The sequence below is a fragment of the Salmo salar genome, chromosome 05 (genome assembly GCF_965601325.2).
Source record: "Salmo salar chromosome 05, fSalSal1, whole genome shotgun sequence".
Lineage (NCBI taxonomy): Eukaryota > Metazoa > Chordata > Actinopteri > Salmoniformes > Salmonidae > Salmo > Salmo salar.
This window is the reverse complement of record NC_138295.1, coordinates 41,204,963-41,220,253: the sequence shown is the minus strand read 5'-3', so window position 1 is coordinate 41,220,253 and position 15,291 is coordinate 41,204,963. Positions and strand designations below refer to the sequence as shown.

The 15,291-nt window shown below is 41.2% G+C and overlaps 2 protein-coding genes across 7 annotated transcripts in view; both read right to left on the bottom strand.

Moving 5' to 3' along the window:
- Nucleotides 1-4,214: 4,214 nt before the first annotated feature.
- rack1 (receptor for activated C kinase 1) lies at nt 4,215-7,934 on the bottom strand. Its single transcript, XM_014200053.3, has 7 exons — nt 7,683-7,934; nt 6,909-7,080; nt 6,153-6,396; nt 5,691-5,801; nt 5,096-5,236; nt 4,674-4,784; nt 4,215-4,328 (listed from the first exon to the last, which is right to left on the bottom strand). The coding sequence occupies exons 1-7, from the start codon at nt 7,789-7,791 to the stop codon at nt 4,263-4,265; spliced, it is 954 nt and encodes a 317-aa protein (XP_014055528.1). The 5' UTR covers nt 7,792-7,934; the 3' UTR covers nt 4,215-4,262.
- A 649-nt stretch (nt 7,935-8,583) lies between these two features.
- The window catches only part of LOC106604914 (uncharacterized), a 60,238-nt gene continuing 53,530 nt past the window's right edge, over nt 8,584-15,291 (bottom strand). For 3 of the 6 annotated variants that reach the window (XM_014200040.3, XM_014200044.3, XM_014200043.3), the window contains 3 exons: nt 14,418-14,510; nt 11,899-11,937; nt 8,584-10,992 (listed from right to left, as the gene is read on the bottom strand). In XM_014200040.3, the coding sequence (XP_014055515.2) occupies nt 10,828-10,992; nt 11,899-11,937; nt 14,418-14,510 (297 nt within the window). In that variant the 3' untranslated portion in view covers nt 8,584-10,827. Of the gene's footprint in view, nt 11,509-11,898; nt 11,938-14,417; nt 14,511-15,291 lie in introns of all 6 variants that reach the window. The other 3 variants (XM_014200048.3, XM_014200050.3, XM_014200047.3) reach the window with 3 other exon arrangements.

The following is a 15,291-nucleotide window of genomic DNA, read 5'->3' as shown; positions in this document are numbered from 1 at the left end:
TACACTGAAACGCTTAGAGAAATTATTTTACTGTAATAGAACTTAACCTTTCTAACGCTACCTTTTATTATGTCTCAACTCCCAAAAAGTAGAAGGGGGCGACAGGCTTCTGTTTGCAGAGCTCAGTGAATCCCCTGAGCAACGTGGGGCTCACAAACCTGCCCAGGTAGTCTTTGGCTGCCTCTCCCATGGGATGGACTCGATCATAGCTGAACAGAGAGCGGGACACCCGGGTGTATCAGAGAGAAAATCACACTGACTACAGGACAACCCCCTCGAACTTCTATGTCAATGTAAACCTGTTGTACTTTCTGTGTGTATGGTACTCTTTGCAATATACAGTCGTGGCCAAAAGTTGAGAATGACACAAATATTAATTTTCACAAAGTCTGCTGCCTCAGTTTGTATGATGGCAATTTGCATATACTCCAGAATGTTATGAAGAGTGGTCAGATGAATTGCAAAGTCCCTCTTTGCCATGCAAACGAACTGAATCCCCCAAAAACATTTCCACTGCACTTCAGCCCTGCCACAAAAGGACCAGCTGACATGTCAGTGATTCTCTCGTTAACACAGATGTGAGTGTTGACGAGGACAAGGCTGGAGATCACTCTGTCATGCTGATTGAGTTCGAATAACAGACTGGAAGCTTCAAAAGGAGGGTGGTGCTTGGAATCATTGTTCTTCCTCTGTTAACCATGGTTACCTAGATTCAAAAGGCACTCGCACATCTGAGCAATCTTGTTACAGGTGCATGGCAACAGTTGAAACAGGATGAATGAAAAAAGGAAACCGCACACTGTTCTTGATAGTATCACTGATATTTAATAAGCCATGGTTACCTGCAAGGAAACACGTGCCGTCATCATTGCTTTGCACAAAAAGGGCTTCACAGGCAAGGATATTGCTGCCAGTAAGATTGCACCTAAATCAACCATTTATTGGATCATCAAGAACTTCAAGGAGAGCGGTTCAATTGTTGTGAAGAAGGCTTCAGGGCACCCAAGAAAGTCCAGCAAGCGACAGGACCGTCTCCTAAAGTTGATTAAGCTGCGGGATCGTGGCACCACCAGTACAGAGCTTGCTCAGGAATGGCAGCAGGCAGGTGTGAGTGCATCTGCACGCACAGTGAGGCGAAGACTTTTGGAGGATGGCCTGGTGTCAAGAAGGGCAGCAAAGAAGCCACTTCTCTCCAGGAAAAACATCAGGGACAGACTGATATTTGGCAAAAGGTACAGGACTGCTGAGGACTGGGGTAAAGTCATTTTCTCTGATGAATCCCCTTTCCGATTGTTTGGGGCATCCGGAAAAAAGCTTGTCCGGAGAAGACAAGGTGAGTGCTACCATCAGTCCTGTGTCATGCCAACAGTAAAGCAACCTTGAGACCACTCATGTGTGCGGTGCTTCTCAGCCAATGGAGTGGGCTCACTCACAATTTTGCCTTATGAACACAGCTATGAATAAAGAATGTTACCAACACATCCTCCAGGGGCAACTTGTCCCAACCATCCAGGAACAGTTTGGTGACGAACAACGCCTTTTCCAGCATGATGGAGCATCTTTGCCATAAGGCAAAAGTGATAACTAAGTGGCTCAAGGAACAAAACATCGATATTTTAGGTCCATGACCAGGAAACTCCCCAGACCTTAATCCCATTGAGAACTTGTGGTCAATCCTCAAGAGGCGGGTGGACAAACAAAAACCCACAAATTCTGACAAACTCCAAGCATTGATTATGCAAGAATGGGCTGCCATCAGTCAGGATGTGGCCCAGAAGTTAATTGACAGCATGCCAGGGCAGATTGCAGAGGTCTTGAAAAAGAAGGGTCAGCGCTGCAAATATTGACTCTTTGCATCAACTTCAGGTAATTGTCAATAAAAGCCTTTGACACTTATGAAATGCTTGTAAATATACTTCAGTATTCCATAGTAACATCTGACAAAAATATCTAAAGACACTGAAGCAGCAAACTTTGTGGAATTAATATTTGTGTCATTTTCAAAACTTTTGGCCACGACTGTAGGTCAGGTTGAACTTGCATTAAATGGATAGCTTACCTTTGATAAAACAGTGTTGAAGAAAGGAACAATGCCTTCAAAGTATTCACACCCATAGACTTTTTCCACATTTTGTTGTGTTACAGCCTCTCATTTAAAATTAATTCAATTTAGATTTTGGTCACTGCCCTACACACAATACCCCATAATGTCAAAGTGGAATTATGTTTTTCAAAATGTTTACAAATTAATACAAAATTAGAAGCTGAAATGTCTTCTATCAAGTTCTCAACCCCTTTGTTATGGCAAGCCTAAATAAGTTCAGGAATAAAAATGTGCTAACAAGTCACAAGTTGCGTGGACTCACTCTGTGCAATAAAAATACAAAAAGCAGACATTAAATATCCCATTGAGCATGGTGAAGTTATTAATTACACTTTGGATGGTGTATCAATACACCCGGTCACTACAAAGATAAATATTATCTTTTTTTTTTTACAAATGTTAGAATTTTTCTTCAACTTTGATATTACAATTAAATTCATTTCAATCCCACTGTGACAAAATGTGGAAAAAGTCAAGGGTTGTGAATACTTTCTGAAGGCACAAAATATTTTGTTTAATTTACATTTAGGGAACATGAGCTTTGATCTCTCGCTCGGCTGAGAACGAGACACTGCCATGCATTGTATTCCTTAGGTCAGAGGTGCCGCACTTGGCTCGCAGGCTGGGGGAGAGACAACATGCACATGTAGCCTACAGTAAAAGTGCTCAGTCATACAGTATTGATCTATCATATGCGGAATAACTCATGCAGTAGGTATGCGGAGGTAATAGAATAACTAGGCCTACCGGTATTTCAACTGGACGGACAACATTTTGTTGCATATGGATAAATATTTGCTCTCCTAATAGATGCACTTCCATTGGGTGAAATCAGTAAAAATTCAGATAGCTGTCAAGGTCTCTAAAGACAAATCCCAAACCACACTTAGAGAACCGCAAGTAAAAACACCCAGTGAATATCTTCCATTTGGGGTGAGAAGTGGATAGAAGAGGGCTGGAACCCCAATCCTCTGCCTTCTGACTGACCATTCTGGTGCCTCCCTGGCCTTGGTGCAGTTGGACAGGTCTTCCAGTGGGCGATAAATCCAGAGCTCATGAAGGCCGTTAGGCTTGGGAAGAACACCTTCCCATACTGCTCATCGTCACTGCTCCGGACTCAGCTGCAGCTTCTGTCAAAGCGCAATTGCAGACAGACCATCACATAGTGATTAATGGCAAGTGTACATTGCAGATGTTGAGTTTGCCTGATCATGTCTGGATCAAACCAAAGCACCGCACACAATCATCCAATCAAATTTGCCCATGTCCATCTATTCCTTTTGGTTCATTACTCTGGTATTGTTCGGTTGTATTGCCTAGAGACAAGACACATTCATTATTTTCAGCAGCAGTCTACTTTGGCAACACCCCCTTTGTATTTACACATTGACCGCCACTGATGTCACAAACTGTTCAGTAACTGGCTAGTGGCGATGCTATGGGCAGCATGAATGTTTGTTGTTCAACGGCTGTGCTGCGTGTCTGAAGAAACTTTGTACACCAACCTGTAACAGTGAACCCAGTGCTGAGAATGATATCTTCTCAGTGTGGTGTATAGCGTCAGGTTTGATCAATCCAAGAGTTCCCTCCACGTAAATCCGAGGAGCGGGCGTCTGATTCTTACGCGTTTGTCATAGCGTAAACTCTCCCTCAATCTTACCTGGTTAAGATTAATACTGGCGCCATCGCAAAATCTGGCAGTCTGATGATGCGAATATAACGTCAGTTTGCAACATGTTCAAATTGGTAAATGGGACAACGCTTACCATATTACAGGCTGCCCCATAGTAAAGCTGCCCAAGTTTAATTAAGTGTAAGCTTCCTAGCTACAAACTTTTCTTAGAGGTTAGCTCATTCCCATCGATGTTCGCAGTTGCTAGGATACCAACTACAGCAAGAAATTTAGACCTTTTGACGGCAAGTGGAGAAACGCAGAAAAACAGGTTAACTGTTTGACAATTACAAAACTTCTCAGATATGTGAAAATATGTTGCACCCATTTATTACAGAATCACAACCCAATTATTACAGAAGGTCAAAATATGTCTGCATTAAAATTGCACCACACATTGTGCAAACGTATTCAAACAAACAAGACACTCAAACTTAGTTCATTTAAAACAGTCTTTTATTCATCATCAAATCTGTGAAAAGGTCCTTATCTGGTTCCGATGGTAACCTGCCACACTCTGATCAGGTTATCCGTGTAGCCAGCAAACAGGGTCTGTTAAAAGAGAAGGGAAGAATAAGAAAATGTCCAGAAGTTGCAAAAAAAGAAGCTGTTGACAATATATTAAAGTATAATACTCCCACTAGGGTTGACTCCAAGTGCTAGACATTGCATGAATATGTACTCTAGTTCCTATACCCATCATCATTGCAGGACTTGTCGTCAGAGCCAAAGCTCAGGCAATAAATGTCACTTTGTAATCACAGGGCAAGGCAACAAACAACCCAGCAGACACTAATTTCTGAGAGCAGACAAATAATACGACCCTGTTCTAGAAGTAAACCCAGGGTTTTAGTGTAGCTCTGTGGGACTGTAAAGTAGTAATGGGGCATGTCGTACCTGTCCGTCAGCAGACCAGGCCAGAGAGGTGCACTGTGGGGGCTCGGCCTTACTGTTGGTGCTGATAACCTCCTGTCTCAGCTCATCCACAATGATCTTACCCTCCAGATCCTGAAGGGAGGAGAGGAAAAGGGGAGACTGATGAGCATAGCTTTGAGAGACAATGGGTTGTGATGAAATTGGAACTACTCTGATGCGGACATGGCAATCACATTCTCAGGTCCAACAGATGGCTTCAGAAGAGGACGCAGCTAGTAGAGCTCAGAAACAGCCTCTTTATCATCATAGAAATAAGATGGCATTGGAATTTTTCCATCATCGCTCCTTGACTAATGTAGTTTGATTACAGACCACAACACCAAACCGTCTTTCCAACCAACTGCACAGTCAGTGCTGATGTTTTCTTAGAGTAGTAGTCTTACCCAGATTTTGATGCTGGGGCCGGTGGCAGCACAGAGCCAATAGCGGTTGGGGCTGAAGCAGAGGGCGTTTATGTTGTCACCACTGTCTAGGGTGTACAGGTGCTTGCCCTCGTTCAGGTCCCACAGCATGGCCTGACCGTCCTATGGCAGGAGAGAACGGGATTCAGGGTCAAAGGTAAGCCAATGGACAACGCAAATGAACATGCTTGCTTTGCAGGGCAACTTGGGCATGCAATTAAGTGTAGAGTCCACGGCCGTTCACTGGGGATACGAACCAGCAACAATAACCCTAAATGGTAAATCTCAGTAGGCAGGTTTGAGTACACTAAATGACGTTTCAAAAGTGCCAGTTGCGTTCAGAAACAGCCTCTTTATCATCATAGTGAAACAGACGGCATTAGAATTTCCATCATAACTTTGCAACACCACATTTAACACCAAGAACTAGCCCCAAGTTATTACACCAACCACAGACCCACCCAGTGACCTTAATCTAATTCGGTCAAATTCAATAAAGGCAGAAACTGCAGGTGAACAGTGACAACTTTAAACCTATAACGTAATAGCAAATATTAGCAGAGTGCTTTCATCATACCTTTCCACCAGAAGCGCAGAGAGAGCCATCGGGAGAGACGGTCACTGTATTCAGGTAGCCAGTGTGGCCAATGTGGTTAGTCTTCAGCTTGCAGTTGGCCAGGTTCCACACCTAGAAACAGAACAGCGGGGAAGGCCATGAGTCAGGGTACACCGATAAGACAAATACCCGCTGGAGGTGAACCATTTCAAGTGTTCGACATTGCACACATTTGCAGCCTGGTTCCTGTACCCGTCATCATTGCAGGACTTGTCGTCAGAGCCGAGGCTCAGGGTGATTATGTCACATTGTAATCACAGGGCAAAGCAGGAAAACACTTAATCTAACAGAGCTGGATTTTATTACATCTACAGTAACCAAATCACTTTTTTTTTTAAGTATCAAGACTTCTGCTTAGTTTAATAATCTACGCAGCAGACTGTCCTAGTGAGTCACTTGTGCTGTATGCAGCGTTGTCCGTACCTTGACCATCTTGTCCCAACCACAGGAAACAATGATGGGGTTGCTGCTGTTGGGGGAAAAGCGCACACAGGACACCCACTCAGAGTGGCTCTCATCCTGGATGGTGTACTTGCAGACTCCCAGGGTGTTCCACAGCTTGATGGTCTTGTCCCGAGAGCCAGACACGATCTGCCGGTTGTCGGCAGAGAAAGCCACACTCAGGACGTCCTTGGTGTGGCCCACAAAGCGACGGGTGGTGGTGCCACTGGAGAGGAAGAGAACCGTTGAGTCCACGTGTAAATCTTCATACTACAGATGACTAATAACCGTCGTATTGAAACCAAGGCAGCACATGATTCTGATATCCACCTCATCTTTCACAGGTAAGCGCAGGTTGCGTTCAGAAACAGCCTCTTTATCATCACAAGGATACAGATGGCATTGGAAGTTTCATCACTTTAGAACCAGCATTTTGACTCATGTCTGCATCATGATATGAAACTACCAACATTTCCTTCCTGGGCTTATGCACCAGGGGTGAACACCCAAATGGTTGGATTGATAACCTCATCACTGACCTGATATGACTGGAGAGGTGTAAACAGGTTGGCAGAGGCAGATAACTCTGGTCCTAGAATGTCTGCAGGCTTTTGTTCCAGCTCAGCAATCAAAATGAGCCAACTAATCCTAGTCTTCAATTCAGACCAGAATCAGATGTACAGATGCCTGTACACAATGTATGGCACTAAACCATCACCCCACCAACCCTAGACTTACGTGGTGAGGTCCCACAGGCGGAGCGTCCCATCCCAGGACCCAGACAGGGCAAACTGTCCATCTGAGGAGATGACTACATCGCTCACAAAGTGAGAGTGTCCCTTCAGGGCACGCTGGGGGATGCCATAGTTGGTCTCATCACGAGTCAGCTTCCACATAATGATAGACTTATCTGAAAAAAAGAAATGCTGATTATACATTTCAATTAAAAAATTATGGAATGGTAAAGATTGCAGTTGAACAATAGGTAGGCCTAGCTAACTAACGTAACAGTCTGTTGACAGAAGCAAAAATGCATTGCCATGCAAGGTGTCCAACTATCGACGCGTTAAGTATGGGAAGCTAGCCAGCCAGCCACCTACCGGTATGTTGCCTTCAACAATTACCGACAGACATGTATAATCATAACGTCCTCAAAACAGTAACTTTTAATAGACTGCTATGGTAGTTACAATTCAATTGTCAGGTCTAGAAATGCATTTTCCATTGCTAGCCTACTGAACATTTTGTCCACTTGGCGGTGCACGTGGATGTGGTGTCGGCATAGCAGGCGACGTTTGTTCTCAAGGGCTAGAAATCAGACATAACTTACTTGTAGAGTAGTTTGTCCACTAGACATTGCGTTTGACGCAAGACTTGCCCCCTACATTGATTGAGTTCACTTTCATGATTTACATTGTTTAAGCAGTCGCGGCTACACATCAAATTTCGCAAGGTAACATGCTTGGGTTTAGCCATATCGCCGATCATCGTAGCGGGCTGAGAAGCGCTTACCTCGGGATGCAGACAGAATCATATCGGGAAACTGAGGGGTAGTCGCGATCTGGGTGACCCAACCATTGTGCCCCTTCAGGGTGCCCCTTACTGTCATCTGCTCAGTCATTTCGGCGAAGTTTTAGTGTGCCTTTTTCAAGGATGGATATAGATTAGTTTGAGGGCTAGGTTTCCCTAGGTCCTCTCACATTTAGGCACAGAGAAAAAGGAAGTTCAGACCCGGATGCAGAACCTTTGAGGGGTCGATCGCGCGCGGAGTACACTGGGAAGAACAGTTTTAACCCTTTCATGCCCGTGTGTTTTATTATTATTATTATTATTACCTGGATTTGACTTTTCTTCCATGTCAAACAGAAACAGAATAATATTATTAGAAAGATTAAAGAGACCATTGCAAAGTTATAATTGTAGCAATCATGTTATGGATGGTGGTAATCCCCAAAAATGTATCCCTAAATTGTATTACAGTTACATAAATGTAAGTGCTGTAAAGGTGTGCCATGAAATAGGCCACAGAAGGTATTTCATTCCAATGCATTCTGGAATTATTAGTAGGCCTAATGCAGAGGTTCTCAAACTTGGGGTCCCTTATATTGAAATGGGGTCCCTTGAGAAATTCTGTAATCTTATTCAACAAAAATGCAAGAAAACATTTCAAGTGGGATCCCTTATATTTTTTTTAGGTCAATTTGGGTTTGCAAGCAGAACAAGATTGTAACCTCTGGCCTAATGAGTGCAGTCAGAATGCATTATGGTCCTTTGCTCTGAATAATGCAGTAGGCCTACTATTCCTAATGCAAAATACATTTTCCTCCTAATTATATAACTTTATTTTTCCTACAATTTTTGAAATATGAGTGAGGATTGTTAAGAACAAATGACTGGAAGAGGTTCAAGAAGGTAACAGTATATTTTATGGAGTTTATTTCAGTCTACATGTTGAGTTGACCAGATTTGACATAATACAAAGATAAAGATAGCAGTTAGAAAAATAGCTTAATTATTTTACAACCAAATACACAACCAAATAAACAAACTCGTAAAAATCGACCAAATACTGTAATATTTTTGTTATAAAACACGCTAAACTGTACTGAGACATTGTGTCACCAATGTATGGCAATTATTCCTTAAAAAATGAGAAACTGAGGATATCTGCCAAAGAAATAAACCTGTAATATTGCAGAGAAACACCAGTTTGTTAAGGTAGTGTACCACACACATTACTGCATATATCCAACATCAAAGGCCCAATGCGGACGTTTTTTTAAATCAATATCAAATCATTTCTTGGTAACAATTAATTACCTTACTGTAATAGATTTGAATTAAAATGGGGATAGGTTTAAAGTCTACTTTGTATTGGTCTATTAACCAATTTACCAACCTCCCGCCCATGAAAACCTGCTGAATAGAAGGTCCTGTGTAGATTGTATTTCAACCAGCAACTATTAGGAAATAACAATGATAAAACGTGTTCACACTTTCACAGTGACTGCACTGGGCCTTTAAATGAGAGGGTTGAAGGAAACAACAAATATGATTGTGCACTACATCCCAGTTTCAAATAATAACACTTTGTGAATTAAAATACTGAAAATGGTACATTAATAAAGTACAATATAATGAACTAGTTGTTTATTATCTTATCTTAATGGCATAAATGTGGTAAAGTGAAACCCACAAGACAAGTTACTTGTATCTGCCATGTGCTCTTGACATTGAAATTGAGGTGTGTGTGTGTGTGTGTGTGTGTGTGTGTGTGTGTGTGTGTGTGTGTGTGTGTGTGTGTGTGTGTGTGTGTGTGTGTGTGTGTGTGTGTGTGTGTGTGTGTGTGTGTGTGTGTGTGTGTGTGTGTGTGTGTGTGTGTGTGTGTGTGTGTGTGGACCATACAGGAAGACTTGAGAAAAACAGAAACGCAGAGTGATCGAGCACCAAGTAGATAGATTTCCAAAAGAGAATCCATAAAGTCAGGAAAGAAATATATAAATCAGAAAAAATGAAAAAATGTAATTCATGATGTGATAATGTATAAAAAACAAACAAGTAGGTATAGTTAAACCATCCGTCAATGATTACCTTTTTGTCATTGTGTGTCAATGTGGATCAATGAGTATAACTATTATTAAATCAATGACTTTGGGTACATTATTGTACTTCAGTCTGTGAACTCTTGTCTTATATGACTAAACTCATTGGTTAAGAAAAACAAACAATACAATTTTAAGTCAGCAGCAAGAATTCATACTGTTGTTGAGAAAACAGTATTTCATCTAAATGTATCTTTAACTAAGGTTAAGTGATAATACTTAAATATACGTCTTCAACACTGTACTGTCAACACTGTCAGAAAATACTGATGTGATATTTCTAATTGGCATCTGATGAATGCCAAATAAAATCACAAAGTGACTCAATATTCAAATGAACTTCATATTCAACTTCATTGATGGATTACTCCATATTTGTTAATACTGCAAATGGCTCCTTCAGTTCTAACTTTGAAATGAACACAATGAACTTAGTATGCATCTGTATATTATACAAACACGTCCATGCACAGGAATGCAAATGTAACTGAACTAGATAAAACCAAATAAAACATCACACTTGTCATCACTCCCAGTAGTGTCACCCACGCACAAAAAAAACAACAAAACATCTGCATAAAGAAATGATGCCCTGTGGCATTTTACATGGAAAGACTGTTAGAGATTGTTCTTTGCAAAGTAAATACCGCAGTAACTTATTGCCTTAGTGTGCTGGTATGGGGGAAGCTACTATATATAATGCTGTGACTTGTGTTGATCATGCACTTTATTAAATGGAAACACTAAAGTAAAGAAGAGCAACAAATTAAATTGTCATACTCCATATCATAAAAACACTTTCATCATATCTGTCGGGTGAATCCACAGACATCATATATTATTATTATTATTATTATTATTGTGTAATCATAGGTAAATCCTTGCCTCTAGCCCAGAACCAACTGTGAGTGTGGTAACAAACTACAACAGCCAATTGGTGAGATTCCTCTTCAGGTGAAAGTGTAAATGTAGTGTTCTGTGTCGCCCTCTACTGGTATTTTTCCATAATGCAGGATCTCAGTATTCATCAGTGAACTGAATTGCACGGAACTGTTTCATGACTCTCTCAATAGAGGTTGTCTGTCCTCTTGGCTCCCATGACTGTCTGTCTCTCCCGCGTCTTCCCTCTGTCCTCCGGGCCTGCTCTCCCCTCTGGTCTGAGAGAGAGCGAGACGCTTGCGTTTGAGCTTCTGTCTCCTCTTCTCCTCCTCCTTCTCCTCCTTTAAAAAACAGAGAGAGGAGAAGAGAGCACTGACCTACACTCCTCCATTTACCCCACCAGGAGGTCTGTCCATCCGTGGGGTTGAGCAGGGCAGCGCGAGCACACACACTCCCATGCAAAATTAATGGCCAGGCAGCAATATGGCAGACGAGACTCCATTAGTAAGACCACTCTCCCTATCCATCCACTCTCCAGCATGTGTCTGCATGTCCGTTAGGTTTGGAGTCTGTTTGCTGCTTTATTTCTCTGTCTTGATGTTGCTCAAAGATGTCTGTGTCTCATTGACTCCATTTTACTTTATATCCAGAGTCCGTGTACAAAAAATATCTGTATTGATCGATATATGCGGTCTGGTTAATATTGTTGACTCAAGATAACAAACAAAAAAATCTCTATATATTATATAAAACGTTTCCATAAAAAGGCAAAAAATGATCTTAAATGCGATGTAGTATTCAGTTGCAATATATACCATATCAATATGTACAGTGGCCATGCTTGATGTTAGTCATCACTGCAAGAGAAGGAGAGTAGGGATTAGTGGGGGTCACAGGTCAAGAACAATACTAATGTTAGAAAATTACTACAGCTCTATAATACATGCTTCATTCGTCATCTTATAATCACACTCATAAGATGATGATTATATAACATACATATTATAATCATTCTCACACCCAATAATATTTATATATTGGGTTTAATACATGCTTATTGGCTCAGTAAAAATCATTTAAGTTGGGTAATGAACATTGCGCTGTTCATTGATGTTCATTGTTTATTATCTTGAAGCTCTGGTTTGAATGTACCCTCATCACATTGCATGTGGTTCTGAATGAATGTACTACATATAACTCAGGCAGGTATTAAGCAACCCTGGGTGTTAGAATCTACCACCACTCACCTTGTGCCAACATCCTGGTATGGGCAGTCCATCCTGCCCCTGGGGATAAGAGAACAAGAGAGAGGGGTGGTTAGTGGGGCAGTGTCACATAATGTAGGGTGAAAACACTACATTTTAGTTTTGTTTATTAGGATCTCCATTAGCTACTGCACATGCAGCAGCTACTCTTCAGCTACAAAGTACAGAACAGTTATAGACAAGGACATTAAAGTCAATATATACAGTTGAAGTCGGAAGTTTACATACACTTAGGTTGCAGTCATGAAAACTTGTTTTTCAACCACTCCACAAATTTCTTGTCAACAAACTATAGTTTTGGCAAGTCGGTTAGGACATCTACTTTGTGCATGACACAATTAATTTTTCCAACAATTGTTTACAGACAGATTATTTCACTTATAATTCATTGTATCACAATTCCAGTTGGTCAGAAGTTCACATATCCTAAGTTGACTGTGCCTTTAAACAGCTTGGAAAACTCCAGAAAAAGATGTCATGGCTTTAGAAGCTTCTGATAGGCTAGTTGACATAATTTGAGTCAATTGGAGGTGTACCTGTGGATGTATTTCAAGGCCTACCTTCAAACCCAGTGCCTCTTTGCTTGATATCATGAGAAAATCAAAAGAAATCAGCCAAGACCTCAGAAAAAAAATTGTAGACCTCCACAAGTCTGGTTCAACCTTGGGAGCAATTTCCAAATGCCTGAAGGTACCACGTTCATCTGTACAAACAATAGTATGTAAGTATAAACACCATGGGACCACGCAGCCGTCATACCGCTCAGGAAGGAGACGCATTCTGTCTCCTAGAGATGAACGTACTTTGGTGTGAGAAGTGCAAATCAATCCCAGAACAACAGCAAAGGACCTTGTGAAGATGCTGGAGGAAACAGGTACAAAAGTATCTATATCCACAGTAAAACAAGTCCTATATCGACATAACCTGAAAGGCCGCTCAGCAAGGAAGAAGCCACTGCTCCAAAACCGCCATAAAAAAGCCAGACTACGGTTTGCAACTGCACATGGGGACAAAGATCGTATTTTTCGGAGAAATGTCCTCTGGTCTGATGAAACAAAAATAGAACTGTTTGGCCATAATGACCATCGTTATGTTTGGAGGAAAAAGGGGGATGCTTGCAAGCCGAAGAACACCATCCCAACCATGAAGCACGGGGGTGGAAGCACCATGAAGTGGGGGTGCTTTGCTGCAGGAGGGACTGGTGCACTTCACAAAATAGATGGCATCATGAGGTAGGAAAATTATTTGGATATATTGAATCAACATCTCAAGACATCAGTCAGGAAGTTAAAGCTTGGTCGCAAATGGGTCTTCCAAATGGACAGTGACCCCAAGTGTACTTCCAAAGTTGTGGCAAAATGGCTTAAGGACAACAAAGTCAAGGTATTGGAGTGGCCATCACAAAGCCCTGACCTCAATCCCATAGAAAATCTGTGGGCAGAACTGAAAAAGCGTGTGCGAGCAAGGAGGCCTACAAACCTGACTCTGTTACACCAGCTCTGTCAGGAGGAATGGGACAAAATTCACCCAACTTATTGTGGGAAGCTTGTGGAAGGCTACCTGAAATGTTTGACCCAAGTTAAATAATTTGAAGGCAATGCTACCAAATACTAATTGAGTGTATGTAAACTTCTGACCCACTGGGAATGTGATGAAAGAAATAAAAGCTGAAATAAATCATTCTCTCAACTATTATTCTGACATTTCACATTCTTAAAATAAAGTGGTGATCCTAACTGACCTAAGACAGGGAATTTTTACTAGGATTAAATGTCAGGAATTGTGAAAAACTGAGTTTAAATGTATTTGGCTAAGGTGTATGTAAACTTCTGACTTCAACTGTATATACACTGTATAAATGCAGTATATAAGCAAAAAAGAATAATAATAACAAATACAATGAAATAAGAGTTATATATTGGAAAGACACTGTCATGACGTGGCCAAAGACACGACAACACCATGAAACAACAAAAATACAATTTACACACTGTTCATACTGTACATATTCATATATACAGTTAAATTAGATCTTTAGAAAGAGGAGAGGTGCTGTGATAAAAAAAAATATTGTATCTGTTTTTTAAAGCTAAACTTGCTTTTTGCCTTAGTAGCCTCTGATGGCAGAGCATTCCACGATGACATGGCTATACATAACTGAGTGACAGTGAGCTCACTGGCTGTAGGTGCTGATGTGTGGAGTGTGCAATCATTAGCATACATAGTCATTTTAGCTTCTAAAAGCACAATACCATCCCACATGCAAGTCAGCACAATCTTTATAAGAAAAACAACAATATGGAGCTGAAATTATGCTGATCTAAGGATTCCTGTGACCATCCTGCCTACTGATGTAAAAAATGACAGAATTCAGATAGCAAACACACAATGGAATAGGACAGCGGACTAAGGGACATGGTGCAGGGGATAGAAAAGGGAAAAAGGCAGACACACAATGCAGGAAAGAGGTGGAAAGGTAGAAACAGGTAGAGATACTGTACCAAAGGACAGGAGGCCTCGGGGCCAGAAGGAGGAAGAGGAGGAGGAGCGGACTTTCCCTCCTCATCAGAAAGTCCTTTAGTCCCACTAGAACCCTGTCAGCAAGAGCCAACCTAGTGTTACACACACTCTGAACGTACGTTACCCCCACAGACACAGAATAGCATATACAGTGCCTTCAGAAAGTAGTCATACTTATTCCACATTTTGTTGTATTACAGCCTGAATTCAAAATTGATTAAAAAAAATATATATACACACACTACACGATAATGACAAAGTGAAAACAAATTTTTATACATTTCTGCAACAAAAAATAAAAATTGAATACATAAATATCTCATTTTCATAAGTATTCACATCCATGAGTCAATACTTATTCAGGTCCCGTGTGGCTCAGTTGGTAGAGCATGGTGTTTGCAACGCTAGGGTTGTGGGTCCGATTCCCACGGGGGACAGGTACGGGGAAAAAAATGTATGAAATGTATGCATTCACTACTGTAAGTCGCTCTGGATAAGAGCGTCTGCTAAATTACTAAAATGTACTTTGTAGAAGCACCTTTGGCAGTGATTACATCTGTGAGTCTTTCTGGGTAAGTCTGTAAGAGCTTTCTACCTTTGGATTGTACAACATTCGCCCATCAATATTTTCAAAATTCCTCAAGCTCATTCAAATCGGTTGTTGATCATTTCTAGACAACCATTTTCAGGTTTTGCGATAGATTTTCAAGTAGTTTTAAGTCAAAACTGTACCTCGCGCCACTCAGGAACATTCACTGTCTTCCTTGTAAGAAAACTCCAGTGTAGATTTGGCCTTGTGTTTTAGGTTATTGTCCTGCTGAAAGTTGAATTGATCTCCCAGTGTCTGGTGGAAAA